The following is a 15,955-nucleotide window of genomic DNA, read 5'->3' as shown; positions in this document are numbered from 1 at the left end:
AGACAAGTAGTTACTGGTATTGAAAGCGCGCTCATTGTGGCACCAATAAACATACTAATAGTGCTTTTATTTAAAGAAGCATCCAAAAAGTCCTCGAGTAACAACAGTCCTTGCTATAAAGCTAATCTAATCAAAAGTATCGCCTGGTTCTTTTTTTTCGGTTCTTGTGCTATTTCTGCTACGTTTACAATCTTCTATAGCCTGATTTGGGAAAAGAGTGTCAGTGAGCAGTGGCTGTCCTCAATGCTTATCTCCTTTGCTCAAGATGTCACAATCACGGAACCAGTTAAAGTGTTCTTTACAGCTGTAGTTTTGGCGGCCATTATCAAGATGAAGGCGAAGAGATCAACGGTACCTGCATGTGAAGACTGTAATCAAGTTGAAAGTGGTCGCTCAAAACAAAGGCTGTGGACGTTGAAATTATCGGAAGTAGAAAAGATGAGGAAACGCCAGGCCAAGAAACAGAACCTGTCACGTTACTTCACAGAGTTGGGTATCTACTTGGTTTTCGTTTTCTTGTTAATGGTAGTGTGCTATGGAAACAGAAATGACCATCGTTACCTAATGACCAGATCAATTCGAGATGGACTGCCCAATTTTAACAATGTGAGTAACATTTATTGTGTTTGGAGAAATCGTTAAAAGACTGATATTACCCAACGATTGATTCTGGATTGCCAAACCCTATTTGAAATCTATTTTCACGACATAAACGTATCCTCCAAAGCGTAAACACCTCTTTTCTTTATAGGGAATTATTGCTACTTTTCAAGTCCGTTGGTTGTGTATAGAACAACTGTTATGATCACATTTCGATTTTTGGTTAGAATCTGTATCAATTCTTCTAAGACTTTGCATCATAATGGCTTGGCTCCCTTATCTGTTTCTAAATGTTCCTGATCCACCAGCGAGTCATGCCTCCATCCCAGTCCGTGAAATCCGACCAACACATCTCCCGTTCTTGATTTTCTTTTTATTTAGTCTGTTTTTAAGCATCATATCCACAATAAGCGATACGAAAGGTGATGTAGTCACAAATTGTAAGTAACGTATTAATTTTCATTGAACTCAGATGGCAGATGACAGGAAGTACTGGAGCTGGCTGCGGGAAGTTTTCATTTCTGGAGTGTTTTCCGGTAGATGGTACAACGGTCAGGAAGAGAAAAAAACAATGTACATTGGTAATAAACGCTCTCTTCTCGTCGGGATGGCTCGATTAAGGCAACTGAGAGTGAAATCGAGTAAGTCCTTTCTTTCATTTACTTTTAAGTCTAACTCACCCTAAAGGAGACGCCCAGAAAATATAATTTTTTTTTTCTGTCAAAGTGTTAGGCATACGTTGTCAAGATTTTGATATTCTACTTTATTTTGTATTGGTCTATACACCTTTTAAAGAGAAAAAACGGGCACAAGTGAATATCCGGTTTTTAAATCGTGAATTGCGCGCATGCGCAAGAGCGAGTTATAGATACGATGTGGGGAATGGCATTCGCTCGCTCGATTGGTCGATTCCTGTAAACTTTTTTAGATTTTAGGCTTTTGAGTGTATTTGATAGTTTTTGGCGAGCAGTAAACAGACGAAATGGCGACCTTTGTTGCTAAGAATAGTGGTGGGGTGAAAAAGAAGCCAATGATAATCTTAAAAGAGTTTTTTTTTCGTTTTAGTTTCAACAAGCGGCGCCAGCGACTGGCAGGCATGCAAGGATTCACACTGAAATAACAGAACAACCTTCGTTTTTCATAAAATTGCAATTTACAATCCTTGAACTTGAAAACAATCCGAAGATTCATTGAGAATATCACTTACTGCGAAGCGCCCGGAGTTTACGGATGTTCAAAAGCTTTTTCTGTTATGGCATGAGATTGAGGACAAAAATGATCATTACGCTTCGTTGCGTGTGTTTTTCCTGTGTGAAGCAATAGAAGATGCCGGCGTCTGAAGAAATATCAAGTTAACACGAAAATCAAATAACAGCTAAACAAACAATTTTAGCTACCGATTTTCAGTGAATTTTTAAAGAACAATTTTCAAGACAATTTGAAGATTCAACATACATACAACGTACTAAAATGCGAAAGTTACACACCACAAAATTGATAAATAGGCTTGAAATTAAATTCTATCTTGTTATTGATTATACGTTGCCTAGCACGTGACTCAAATCTACCCAGGCAAAGATCCAAAATGACGGTGGCAGGCTCGGCTTAGTTATATCACTCAAAACTCGTTCCCGTTTGTCTCATTTGATAAAGAGGGAATCGTTAATGTTTTCATTAAGACAGTATTGCTTTGATTTTCTAATATTTACAACGAAAGACAGTAAATTTTACTTTTCCCCACATTTACTTCCAACCTTTTCTTTTGAACCAGAAACAAAAATTGATAGACGTTCAAAACACATGACATCATCCACCTTGTCAAATGTAATAGCATGATCATTTCAATTGTAATGCCTTCTTATCCCAACGTTACTTTGCTTCTTTGCTACATTAGCGAACACTGAACTACTGCTCGTACTCTAGATATGACAATCAACCACAAAATTCCCTAAACCAGATAACATTAAACATAATCTAAAAAAATCATGTGTCAATTCACAAGTTTGCTCACAGAGCACTTTAATTAACTAAATTTTCCTACTAGATAAAGAATATGGGAGATGTGCTATACCTGTAGATTGAATTAGTTCCAAAACAAACTTTCTAATAAATGTCCCTTTTTTTATTAAACTTACAGCACCATGCAACGTGTTAAAATACATGAAGACAACTTTCCAGGAATGTTACGAAGGATATTCGGAAACAAACGAAGACAAGACCGCTTTCTATGAACCGGGCTGGAGGTTTGTCGACAACTCTACAAGAGACGAAGATTTATTTGGACTTTGCCCGAAGCCATGGCGATATCAAAATGCGGAAGAAAGTGATAGCGGGTCAGAGTGGGGACAGTTCTCATTTTATCGTGGAGGAGGATTTGTAGCAGACCTCGGGTACAAGAACCATACGGGGTTCAAAGCCGTAACCACTTTGCAAAACAACGGTTGGCTTGACAGGCAAACCCGGGTGGTTCTCGCACAGTTTTCCGTGTTTAACCCGTCGGTGAATATTTTAGGTGTTGCCACATACTTTTACGAAGTTGAGGCATCAGGACTCAAAGAAGCTTTGGTACAAACTGACATTCTTTCTCTTGATCCTACAAACACAGCTTCATATCAGTTCTATTTGATTTGCATTTTACTATACGCTGTATCCGTTCTGCTGTTTTTGGGAAGAGAATGCTTCAAGCTTTACAATCACCGTTCCCGGTATTTCCAGTCCCTGTGGAATTGGGTGGAGATGTTCCAGGTTGTTTTCTCCGTGTTGGCCGTGGTTTTGTACATAAAACGACAAATCATAGTCTCTTCAACATGGGCAAGGTTAAAAGAAAACAGTTATGCAAATATAAGTTTCAAAAAAGCTATCATTTGGCATGAAGCAGAAAATGTTGTACTTGGAATCCTGATGTTTATCGTCACTGCAAAACTCTTGCGAGTCATTCGCTTCAATAAACATGTTGCTGTATTCTCCAAAGCATTGACGATATCTGCACAATCTCTTTCATCCTTTAGCATTGTCCTATTGATTCTCTTCGTGGCATTTCTTCACGCCGGTGTATTGATGTTTGGCACTGGATCTGAGCGCTACTCCTCAGTGCTAAAAGCAGCTTATTTCCAACTCGAACTGACTCTTGGAAGAGTGAAAGCCAGACCAATCAGTGAATTAGCAGAGGTAAACAGCACATACGCTAAGATATTCGTCTTTGCTATTCTTTTCAGCCTAACAATTATCTGCATGAACTTTTTTATCGGCGTTATAAACGATGCACTTCTGGATGCAAAGGATACCGCGAACGAAAGTGAGTTGCACGAGCTCGTTGATGAGGTTCGTTGCAAAGGCTCAAAAGAACGGAACACATTTTTCGATTCTGTCAGCAGTAGACTGAGACAACTGAAAGTCTCCCAAGCATCAAACACGGGAGTGAAAAAAGCAGTAGATAGAAGCATTACCCTTGATTCTAAGAAGAGTTCAAAAATCAACTTTGACCAAATCAGTGAGGCCATCAAAGCTTTGAGGAGAAAAACAGGCCAAGAACCAGAAGAAAAACAGCCGAAATACTCAAGAGGAAAATCATTTTTCGATGGAATTAGCAAATTCTTGAAAACACTGGGAAGAATGAGCCATGACGAACACTGCAAAGGTAAAAAAAGGAAGAAAGTTCGATTTCAAGAGGATGTCGCTCACTCTCATCTTCGGAAATTAGAGAAAAGAGGGTATGAATTCTTTCAGCGGCTTGATAGGGTTATGGCGGGATTCTCAAAAGAGGACGAAGAATATCATGATCTAATGGAAACAATGCGAGCCTGTGACTTCTAAAGAGAGAGGAAATAGATAAATGGTGAAAGGAATAGATCATATACTCGAGAATTAGACTGGAAGATCGGGACTGCAGTCTACATTACCCCGTGATCACTGACAAATGGCTGAAATGCTTCGCACGTATACGTATTAAATGTGTTCTTTTCTTTATAATTGAATTTCACGCTTAAAATAAAGAAAAACTTGATAAAGGATGGTAACATAGAGGTGGCAACAAAAATGTAGAGGCGATCAAGTAGAAATAATTTTTTGCCACTTTCCTTCAGAGTGTATTATGTTTGTATGTAGGTCCATCTAAATTAGATAATTAAAACGTAGCTTCACGACCTGAAAATTAGTTTCTCGAAGCGGTGCTTAGGGAAAGGCCTCGTTAGAATGTCAGCAATCATCTCATCAGTGGCAAGATATTTACAAAAAATTGCTCCATTTAGTGCTTGTTGAGTACCAGCAAACGAAAACTACCCCTCGTCGGTGCTACCCCAAGGTAAAGAAGAACCAGACGAAACTTTTTGTCGCCTTTCCTCTACATTGTGTATTCGACACCATCTTCTTTCACAAATTACTTTTGACATGTATATTCAACCGTCTATGCTATCGCTCAACGTAAAGCGTACTTTTCGATCTCTTCAAACAACGGTCTAAAAGCGACGGTCAACAGAGAATTGACCCATGGGTAAAAAACTAAAAACTGAGCTTTCCAAAACACTGACAGCACATGTTAGCTCTTTTTTAAAGTCTTCCTCCCCCACCCCCTTCCCCCCCCCCCAAAAAAAAAAAAAAAAAAAAAAAAAAGAAAAGAGAAGGAAAAAAACATACCTAAACGGGGATACTGTGCACGGAAACAGTTAATCTCTTTTGAAACACACAAGTGGAACAATTTTGGCTGGAAATTCCCCGCGCAAAATGATAAAGTAGAGGATACAAAGCAACCTGTCTGACGCAAAATCTAAGGAAAGAATTGAGTCAATGACAGAAAACAACAAAAGTTTGACAAAGGAAAAATAAAGATTTTTTGAACACGAAGTTTATTCAACTACGGATACTTTGTTACCCCAGTAATTTACCATTGACTTTGACAGCTTGAAAACGAAATATCCGCACACGCGCAAACAAAAGAGCGGGCAGCAGAAACTCATCCCAGCGGCCAGTTTGAAGACAGAGAAAAAGGTCATCGTAGAGAGGTAAAGGACCACTAGCGTAAAATGACATCTTTTTTTTCGAGGGTAAATCGATTCTCATAGTAAAAGAAAAAATTAAATATTTATTGTGGCCTATAAAGAGGTAATGTGACCAAAGTAGAGGAAAACCTAGTTCAAGTATTCAGAAGGGAAACCTCGAGGAAAAACGAAATCAGCAAGGTGAGATGAGTCAACCAGTTTGTGAACAAACGTTACACTTTGTTTTTTCTGTAATTATATAAGCTGTCTGAAGACTTTCTGTCAGGCGAGCTTACTACGTACACATTGTACCGCAACTTTCCTGGTCACTCTTTGATCATCTCAGTTTTTGTTGGATCTGTGAAGAGTTAACTTTTCCGCTGTTTGGCGGGACTCAAGGGAAAATTTCGGTTAAGAAGAGGTGGTAAACTTGAACTAAAGGCCGTTTTAGACGAGTAAAAACTGATGGAAGTTCAAGAGTAAATCACAAGCCAAACTTTTTTATAATCGATACTGAAAATCTGCTTTTTGGCTTCGCCGACGAGAAGCACCTTTCTATAAAAGGTGTCATTTTGCTTCGGTAAAAAATCATTTCCTCTGAATCGTGACCTTCTTAATAGGGAAAACAGGTCCCACAAAAGAGGCAGAAACCGCACCCATGGCCGTAAGGTTTTTCTACCCCTTTTCACGTCATAACGTTGGCCCAAATAAAGATGTGTTCGCTAAGCTTTTCAATGAAAGTGCGCACGCGGAAGACAAAATTGTCGCTCGAAAGACGTTCACAAAACTAAAAAACCATCAAATCTGAGAAAATTTCCTCTAAAACATTTAATGACCGGAAAGTCACGGGTGTCGCTCTTTAATAAAAAATTTAGTCAGCTATAATATTATCACAACCATTAAGATCTACAACGTGTGATGGCTTAACTCGCCGAGTTTAAATCTAGTTTCAAAACACATTACAATCAGCTTTAAAACTCTACTTAAAAATACTGAGTGTGGTAATGTTAATTATAGTTTTCGTTATATTCAACCATTGAGATTTTTCCTCTGTCATCGCATAATCGAGAGTTATTTAGAAAAATATTGAACAATCGAGTGAGTAAAAACTGTCTAAAATACAAAACGTGCACTATATCTTATCACAGAAATCAAATATTTGTCCAGACATTCAAAACTGATTGAATCAAATTTGAAACTTATTCTCAAATATTTCCTTTGATGACGAAAAGCAAAGTTTCTACAAAAAAAAAATTTTCTTGGTATTTGGAGAAATTCTTCAACCCAGAAAACAGAACTTTAGCGAATATTAACAATGACGTCAAAAACTTAACGATCTAAGTCACAATCTCACTCCGAACATTATCTGCGCCTGCTCCACCATGAAACAGGAGAGGAGTAGAACCGAGGCAGCGGTTTGGGTACAAATTCATTGAGCTAAGAAAGTTTTGAAAACTATAAAAAAATGGCAAAAGTTTGTAAGGGATTACAGACTTTGAATAATTGAGTATGAGTGCTTATTTTTGGCAGGATTTGGAATATATACCAGCATAAAATTTGTCTTCTCCGTTTAGTGAGGAAGGAAAAGCTATAACTATCAAGTTCTACCCACCCGACAAAGCTTGTCACTTTGAGTTCCTTGAAAAACTTTGTCAACATGACGTTTGCGTAAAAAGAATCAGTAAAGTCATTCCCGGAGCATCTCCAGATTTTCTAGGGAGCAAAAAGCCCTGGGTACGAGATTGAAAACTGCTAATGGAGAGGAAAAGGGTTGACAGACACGGCTTTAAGAATTAAACGTATTTCTAGTTTTCGCTGATTGAATAATCAAGCTGTACTTTACTATCGAGTAAAATCAAGGTCTAAATAAAGAAGAATCAAATCTATCAGAGACAGCGTTTGTTGATTTGTTTCCTTTGGGGAAGGGGCGGAGTTTAAGGATTTTACACTCCCCCCCCCCCCCCAGCCCCTTATAAGGCTCTGTAATATTTTTAAGAAAACCCACTCATTTGCAGGAAATTTGCCGCCAATTTTATTAAGTCCACTTATATACTTTATTAGAGACGACTGATCCTTCTTCCGTTCCCCGTGAAAACCATCTATTCCCCACCTCACCCATCAGCGACAAATAATGAATTGTTTCTCACATACGATTAGTGGTGGTCATCCAAGCTTGCCCATTCCCTATGGAAATAATTAAATAACAACAATAATAATATTAAATAATAAAAACATCTATTCCCCACCCCACACTTCCTACACTTCCCCCCCCCAGCCCCTTATAAGACTCTGTAATATTTTTAAGAAAACCCACTCATTTGCAGGAAATTTGCCGCCAATTTTATTAAGTCCACTTATATACTTTATTAGCGACGACTGATCCTTCTTCCGTTCCCCCTGAAAACCATCTATTCCCCACCCCACCCCTCAGCGGCAAATAATATAATGTTTCTCATACACGGTTAGTGGTGGTCATCCAAGCTTGCCCATTCCCTTTGGAAATAATTGGCCTGACTTGTTTTAATTAACTCATTTACATATATGTTTTTTGGCTCTTTGGAACGGGAAGAAACGATTTACGGTGCGGGTTTCAATATTTTGGTGAGCATCGAATGTTGTCTCAAAGTATCAAAAACACACCAAATCAACAAAAAAAGTTAGAACTGCATGAATCAACGGAAAAAAATAATTAGGAGAATATCACTTTATTGCATTTTCATCCTTAATGTTACTCAATATAGTTCACGTTAAATGTCTGTGACATTTCATGCGTTAAATACTAATTGAAAAGGATATTTTTATTTTCTTGATGGCGTCCGAAAAGCAACTAATTTCCTTTCCTTAAAGCTCAAAATATATTAAGAGTTGACGACTTGTTCGCTTTTTGTTTCGACAAAGGACTGCAAGCAGAATTCCCTAACAGGAGAGGGGAGGGTCCTACTTCAAAGTGTCTGGAGTAGATTTTTTTCATTTCAAAAATTGTTACTTTAATCACTCTGGCAAAGAAAGGGGTGATATTCTTTCTAGTGCTTCATCCCCGCCCCTCCCCTCCCCCCTATTTTTTGATGCACTCACGCGCTATAGTTACACATCTGGGTTGCTTTGCTAAGGGCAGTTGACTTCTCTCTCAGGCTCACTATAATGTAATGATTATATGATATTTCTGACATGTCTTGTTTTAATTTTTAAGTCAACCACTAATTAGCCAGCTAATGTTACTCAGTCATTAAATGACGTCAAAAGACGATTGAGGTATGTCTGAGATTAATGCAAATGGATTGAACATGGTCAGAGATATCAACACTTGGTTACGATACGAGAATAAAATGAAATTTTTGGATACTGCTCTATAAACTCGGGTGGCACTTTACAATATACCATCACTTTCAAAGAGGATTGCTTAAACTAGAAATCTGTAAAGTTTCTGAGAAAAAAAGCAGTAATACCAAAGACCATTTATCCGTGGTTTCGATATTGTTCAGCGTCGTCGATAACACTCGTTGATCTTGAACTTCCAGCTGCATGACAAGAAGAAATGTTCGCGGTAGGAACTGCTTAAAGTTAGAAAGAACGGTCGATCAAGAAGCGCGTATTGTCCTGAAAAGAGCTAATGTCCATGAAAGTGATTGGCACTAATTTCATGTCTCGCGGAGGGGAAGTCAGATGAAAAATTGGTGATCACTTAAATAGTTCACTTATCCAGACAATCATACTTACTATTAGCTTTAATACCTTTACCTCTCAACTAATTCATTATTTGATTCTTTCTTTATAAAGGCGGTTTTAAAATATGGATTCCTCTGTGAGTAATGTTTAAACCTTCTCAATATTATTTGATAGTTAACGCTTCTAAATTCATCGTGTTGACTAATTGTACATTCAAAATACAATCCTCTGGCAAATATATTCTTTTGTGTCAGGTGTGTAATCTGTTCTGGTCCATTGGCAAAGAAAACGCGATGTAATTTCAGCAAATATTACTTACAATATCTTCTTGTTGATTATAAATAAACAGTTTTTGAAAACTGGAACGCGAGTCAGTTTGTTTATTCCTCAAAGCTGGATGTTTTGTCTTTTGTTGACACGTTGTCGAGTAACCAATTCGGCAGTCATCGCACACGACCAGAGGTTAACGTAATCACTTACGTAAATACGAAGCTAAAACATTGACACTCAAAAGCTGCAAACTGTTTACAAAGTGAAAACAATCGAGGGCACCCGCGTACGTGCAAACTTTCCTGATCAGTTGGCTGACGGTTGTTAAGATGCTCTCGGTTAAAATACTTTCATTATTAGCTGAATGAGGTAAGTTAAGATTATAACAATCTAATCCCTTGCCATACAAAGGTCTCACGCAGTCTCTAAACTTATAGAAAGTCAAACACAAAACTATCCGTCCTAGTTTATTTTGCTAGACATTTTAGAAACTTCTGATATGCCTGGGATAGTTTAACAATTTCTCTCAGAAGTGGAAATCACAAAATCACAGCTACATTTCTTTCCAAATAAATCTCTCCTAAGTGATTTTATGATATGATCACTTCTTAAACAACACAGGTATTTTTACTTATGCAATCACAGTGACTAAGTTTGTTTATTCAATATGAGGCTAATTCCCGTAGTTTTTCGACTGCTAAAAAATTCAGTAATCACTAGAAGCTTCTAGTGTTTTGAATGAAGACAATTAACTCGTAAAATTCCCGATCGCAGAATTATGAAATCTTTAAGCGATGTGGTTCTTGATGTTTTCCTTTCTTTCAACATCACGTCCAAATGTTATGGTAGCGTGATCTAGCCGTGTAGCTCAAGGGAAACCATTGTAACAATAAACTACGGCAAAATTATAAAAAAGAAACGAGTTGAAAATGTGCTTGCAGTGTAAACTAGCCTAGTAGCTCAAGTTGAACTTTTTCAAGAGATTATTTTTTTAATTGCGGCAATGAATACGCAGCAGATTTATTCGAAAACGATGATTGAGGGTAACTGACCATTTGGTCTATTTTTCCATCAAAAGAAAAACAAACCTCCGTTAACACGAAAAGAGGAGGCAGACCCTTGCGATTTCTTTATTCGCGCGACGCCCTTTTGTTTTCCGCTGACTGAACGAAAAACAACTGCAACAGGAAGTGCTAGCTTGAAGGCTACATCTCGTCTAACATTTAATTCGAGCTTAGTGCGTGGTTCACGGCTATGTTCATGATTCTCTCTCTTCGAGAGGCTTCGGTTTCCCTAACTCTGCATTCAATTGCTATTGTTCTGCTTTTGTTCTGCTCATTAAATCTTTTGTTTTGCTTCGTCCCCGTTGTCGCCGTCGTCGTAGTTAAAGGTCTCTAATCCACGGTTGCGGCGACTTGGTAAAACAAACGATTTAATGGCCTAGCAGCTCAGCACATGCGTTTTAAAGCTTTGTATATTTTTTAGCCATCTTCTGTAAAAAAAGATACATAAAAAATATGTGATCATCAAAATTCGTCTTATTGTGAGAACGGAATCCGAGAAAGAAATTGGTATAAGTTCGTATTTGGAACGCAACGATGTACACATTCGTTATGCCCGGAGTTGAGGTGATATTATCAATTGTTCTTTTGATTCGTAAAAGTTGATAATTATTCTCTTTTTGACTTTTTTTATTTTCTAAATGTCCATTATCTTCATTATGGGAAACTCTATTGATTGCTGTTACGCCACTCGTCAATACAACCAGTGTTTCTTCCCGTGTATTCGGTCGTGTTCGTACACCACTCGGCGAGTCTGGTACAATTACGATGGTCTGGAGACTGTGCAATCTTTGATTGGCATCGTAAAGCCTGAAAAGGGTGTGATCTGAAAGTTTCCGAAGTCTCCAGCGGACATCAATGCAGACAAAGAAATAGCGAGTGCACTTGCATTAGGTAGAGAATCATTACACATTAAAATGATATGTTAATATCACAATATTAATGTTGAAGGTGCTTTTCATAAACCTGTAGAGAGTAGCTAAGAAACTAAACAAATTTCTTTCCTCGGCAAAATCGTACCCAAAAATTTCAATACTTAAAACTTGTTGCTCGAAACTGGAAAAGCCAAGGAGACCGTGGTCCTGAAATACATGGGCCACTGTATACAGGCCTGGTATTTAAGGAAAAATGATAAGTAGTCTCAGTTTGCACTGAGAAGAAGTAGTCGTACGGCTTCACCGTTGGAAGTCTGGACGCAAGGCTAACAGAGACGACATTTTAAAAATGCTCTGCAAGGGAGCCGAAGTTAAAATTCGCGTTCATGAACGGATCAGTGTCTAAGCTCCAGAGAGCATGCAAGAGTCCAAACTTTTCGCGCGTAGGCTTAAAAGAATAGATGAAAAGTTTTAACCACAATCATTAGAAAGAATGAAATTTTTTACATACCTTTTACATGCTCACCCATATGAAGAATTATGCAAAAACTCTTTCTTTCCACAGGCTGCCTGTGTTACAATAGCAGCTCTGATGCAGTATTTCTTGATGGCCGCTTTCTGTTGGATGCTGATCAAGGGAATTGTCTACTTCTTCGTTGTGAAAGTTTACAACATCAACACCAAAGTGTATATTTATCACGTCATCTCATGGGGTAAGTTTATTATTTCACAATTTGCTCTGGAAACTGTAATCATGCCTACGGATCGCCAAAAATGGTGTTGTCATGTAGTGAATTGTTTCGATTTTCTTCCTTTCTATGCCGGTAGGTCTTCCAGTGATCATGGTGGCCATTTCACTTGGCATCGCTACTGGAAAAAAGAAAAAATGTTTACAAAGCTATACGAGTGATAAATAGTGAGAAAAAATTCAACGGCTTCTTTGTGCTCTTCTCTTTTTATTTCGTTGCATTTAATTCTTTGTTTTGTTTTTGTACGTATTTTGAAATCGGTATCATTTCATTTGCTGAAAATTTGTTTCTTTTTTTTCTTTCACTTCTTCGAGTTCAGTCGCTTACTTTCCTCGACTATTAGTTGCCTTTGTGGCTTTCATTGAAGTTGTGAGTTTATGATTAGTGTTGGTGATTGTGATTGGTATACCTATACTAATTGCTGCCAAATATTTTTTCTCTGCTCTTTAAAAGCGAATTAAGAATTTATGATATGACCCCGCACAACATTTACCATTTTTCTTTTTCCCATTTACTCACAACAAACTTTGGACGTAGCCGCTGTTTGCGGGGATGCTGGTCAATTTTTACCCATTGATATCTTCACAGGCATAGGACAGCTTCATAAATTCTCCAACTTTTCCAATGAAAAAAATGCTTTTCGTATGAAAAAAAATTCTACCCCTTTCCTTGTTGATGTTTTCTCATTGTTTCACATTGACTTTTTTTCTCGCAAAAATAACTAAAAAAAAAACATCGAGCAAGATGAAAGGAGCAGGAAAATTTGGAGATACTAAATTTGTGTAATCTAACATGAGGATTCACTATGTATAGCTCACTCAGTTTAGACACTTAAGTTCGCGATTCTTTGACTCACTGTCAGAGAATCGAAGCTCACAATCTAGGTCTCCCATTTGGGAGTTCTATTCCCTGTAAATGACTCTTCATACCACGCTTGTTACCAAACTAGTAACATCTTTGGCAAGGATCCTCTCCTGCTTTGGCTATTTGATAATTATATCTAAATAATCAATTTACCTTTATTGTATTCTTCAGCTCAACATCTTGATACTCGTACGAGTCATATAAGAGATGACCAATTTGTCGCAGCCAACAGGAGAAGATGACCATTCTCAGCAAATACGGTAAGATTGACAACACAAAACGAAAACAAAATAGTGAAAGAGGTTACCGTGTTCTCCTGTGAGGCTCTTTTCGCCTACCTTCCTCATTCCTTAATAATTAAGGCCCTTACGATATCTAAAAATGAAAACACATTGTTTAAGGAAAATAAAGGAATGTTTTCTCTTAACTCCTAGAATTGGCATCAAAGCATGCGTGGTGATGATTCCCCTGCTTGGTGTCACGTGGCATTCGGTCTCCTCTCGCCTGTAGATAAAGCTCTCGTTTACGTCTTCACCATACTCCCCAACTCTGCTCAAGTCAGTATTCGCTGGTAACTCTTAAAATTATTCAATCTCTATCATTATTTTACTTTCTGACCAAGTGAGGCACCATTACAATGATTACATGATAATCTTTTGGAGTTTTGAAAACAAAAATGCAGTTAGCTATGCAAGAGAAGGAAGACTTCTTTTTCAATTATAAGATACGCAATTTTCTTTCCTTCTTGAAATCTTTATAGGTATTTGACTAATTTGTTTGCAAAAATTAATGATCTTGAAATCATTTTCATGCTGCAGGGTTTCCTAATTTTCGCTCTACACCGTATGCGAAACACTCAGGTAAGAAAAAAAAAACCAAACTGATTATTAACTCCATATCATCAAGTTTTAGTGTTTCGATAGATATCTGGGTACTCGAGCTAAAACCGTATTTCGTGTTGCTCGTCTATCTGCAGATCAAAGAGCGATTCAAAAGAAAGATATTGTTTTTCCATCTTCTATAAAGAACAACTCCACAAGGAAGAGCTCACAAGTCAATCCAAGTGAGGTTGGGGATGTATGCGCAGTTGAATTGAAGTCTTTTACTGAGTTTGAATCGAAATCGCACCTAACTTAAATAACTGGATCCAGCCAACCGGAAATGACGGTCAATTACTTAGTACAATCACTTAGATAACAGCAATAAGTCGGTTACGATCGATCTGATTTGCGATCTGCAGCTACAAAAAGTTATTTCTTTTCATTATTGTTTAAGCACTCAACTAGCTGTAATTGTAATCTATCTTCTTTACGATAACAAGTTTATTTTCTGGGCGATCGTAAATTTGTAGGCAAGATTCATCGAAATAAACCTATCTATAAATTTAAATTTCTAATGGCCCAGTATCTTGACGACTTTCCTTCGAATAAGACCACAGTCCAATACAGACGAGACGGGAATTTAAGCCAACATATTACGAACTGTCTATCTTTAAGAAGCACTCTAGCACGCAGCTTTAATTGAATGTATTTATCTTTCGATTCTTGCGCGCTAACTTTCTGCACTTACTGCATAATTATTTCATATTCGACGTTTTACTTATTGAATTTACAAACTTCTCACCAAACACTGTCATTACTTTAAACAATAAGCCATGGATAATAACTGAAACTATAGGTTTCTAGAAATTTCGAGAATGCCTAGTCATGCGGGAGTGCATACCGAGGGACTTTCTGAAGCATTTTACTAGGTTACGTAGTTAGGATGTAACACTACCAATATAGTTGTGTTGTAAGCGTCCGGAATTTTCGGGAATACTTTGAACATAAGGACACAGTCCTGCAGCTGTAGTACTTGTTGTAGGGAGGGACGGACTTTTCAGAAAGCTATACCGAGAGAGAGCAACCGTGGAAGATTGTTAATCTCGAGTTACTTTGGAGACAACTTCGAGATTGTGTCACGTCAGTGGTGAGCAAAGAAGTAGTTTGTGGTGGGCTTCAATCAGTTTTTTTTAAGGATAATTATTCTACTTCTTTAAGAGTCGCTCCTTGGCAAGAATATTACAAGTTGTTTAATAAATTAAATGATTCTGTTGATTAATGATGCTCTTTTTGTCTGTTAAATTGTACCGTAACAAATAATACTAATAGCATTAGCTGCTAATGCTGACATTCAAAGTAGTTGCTTAATGAATAAATATATCAATACGTAAATGTTTGAATAAGTAAACAACTTATTTAGAAAGAACAGAAAAAAAACTCTTATGAGTGGATCTTTTTTTTGGATCAGTAACTTTTACCAATTTCTTTTCGCATTCCTAAAATTAGGAGTATCGTTTTAAATCGAAAATACATCGATTAATTTGGAATTAAACTGGGGCAATGTTAGCCGGAAAAGGCATAAACCAAGAGATTATAAACTATTCGGCACACATCATTGAACAACGATTAAAGAACTTTTACATAGAGTTTACAATTTAAAGGAAAAAGCTTAGCGATAAAAATGCAGAATATTTCGATGGGCCTGGTTTCCAAATATCACTACAGTGAAACTTAGCATTGCAGAGGAATTTCAACAAGCGAGAGAAGGAGTCAGTTATGTAGATGTGCCCAACAGTTTATAATAGTCTAGTTAACGTCATACCCATTTATAAATAAACATGGATGACGAAGCGTGCGATTAAGACGGAAGAAGTTAAAATAAAAATTATTCTGAAATATACAAGCACTTTTCTCTCTACACTGCTCAAATGCGATAGGTCAAAACGCTTCAAGCTTCGATTGACCTAATATATCCCAGCTAAGACGAGCGAATATTCCAGAATAAATAATCAATTATTCCATGAGCATGGAGAGATACTGGGAGAGTAGAATGTCTCGCCCACAGAGCACATCACT

At 37.5% G+C, this 15,955-nt stretch overlaps 1 protein-coding gene and 1 long non-coding RNA gene across 3 annotated transcripts; both read left to right on the top strand.

The window, feature by feature from the left end:
• Positions 1–5: 5 nt before the first annotated feature.
• Positions 6–4,413, top strand: LOC131781153 (polycystin-2-like protein 2). The gene is made up of 3 exons (XM_059097796.2): positions 6–606; positions 1,073–1,241; positions 2,738–4,413. The coding sequence occupies exons 1-3, from the start codon at positions 244–246 to the stop codon at positions 4,411–4,413; spliced, it is 2,208 nt and encodes a 735-aa protein (XP_058953779.2). The 5' UTR covers positions 6–243.
• A 5,180-nt stretch (positions 4,414–9,593) lies between these two features.
• Positions 9,594–13,630, top strand: LOC136280936 (uncharacterized). Of its 2 annotated transcripts, XR_010717479.1 has the most exons (4): positions 9,594–9,878; positions 11,278–11,464; positions 13,230–13,318; positions 13,493–13,630. It is a non-coding gene; the product is annotated as an uncharacterized lncRNA (long non-coding RNA). The 2 variants fall into 2 exon arrangements; XR_010717480.1 differs by lacking the exons at positions 13,230–13,318; positions 13,493–13,630 and adding an exon at positions 12,011–12,133.
• The last annotated feature ends 2,325 nt before the right edge of the window (positions 13,631–15,955 follow it).

Source organism: Pocillopora verrucosa, chromosome 5, assembly GCF_036669915.1.
Source record: "Pocillopora verrucosa isolate sample1 chromosome 5, ASM3666991v2, whole genome shotgun sequence".
Taxonomy (NCBI): Eukaryota; Metazoa; Cnidaria; class Anthozoa; order Scleractinia; family Pocilloporidae; genus Pocillopora; species Pocillopora verrucosa.
The sequence above is the reverse complement of the archived record's forward strand: the minus strand, read 5'-3'. Positions and strand labels throughout refer to the sequence as shown.

Coding starts and splice junctions, on each gene's coding strand:
- LOC131781153 (XM_059097796.2), top strand. CDS start 244: ATGCTTATCTCCTTTGCTCAAGATGTCACAATCACGGAACCAGTTAAA. Junction 607..1,072: donor GACTGCCCAATTTTAACAAT/GTGAGTAACATT, acceptor CATTGAACTCAG/ATGGCAGATGACAGGAAGTA. Junction 1,242..2,737: donor GCAACTGAGAGTGAAATCGA/GTAAGTCCTTTC, acceptor TTAAACTTACAG/CACCATGCAACGTGTTAAAA.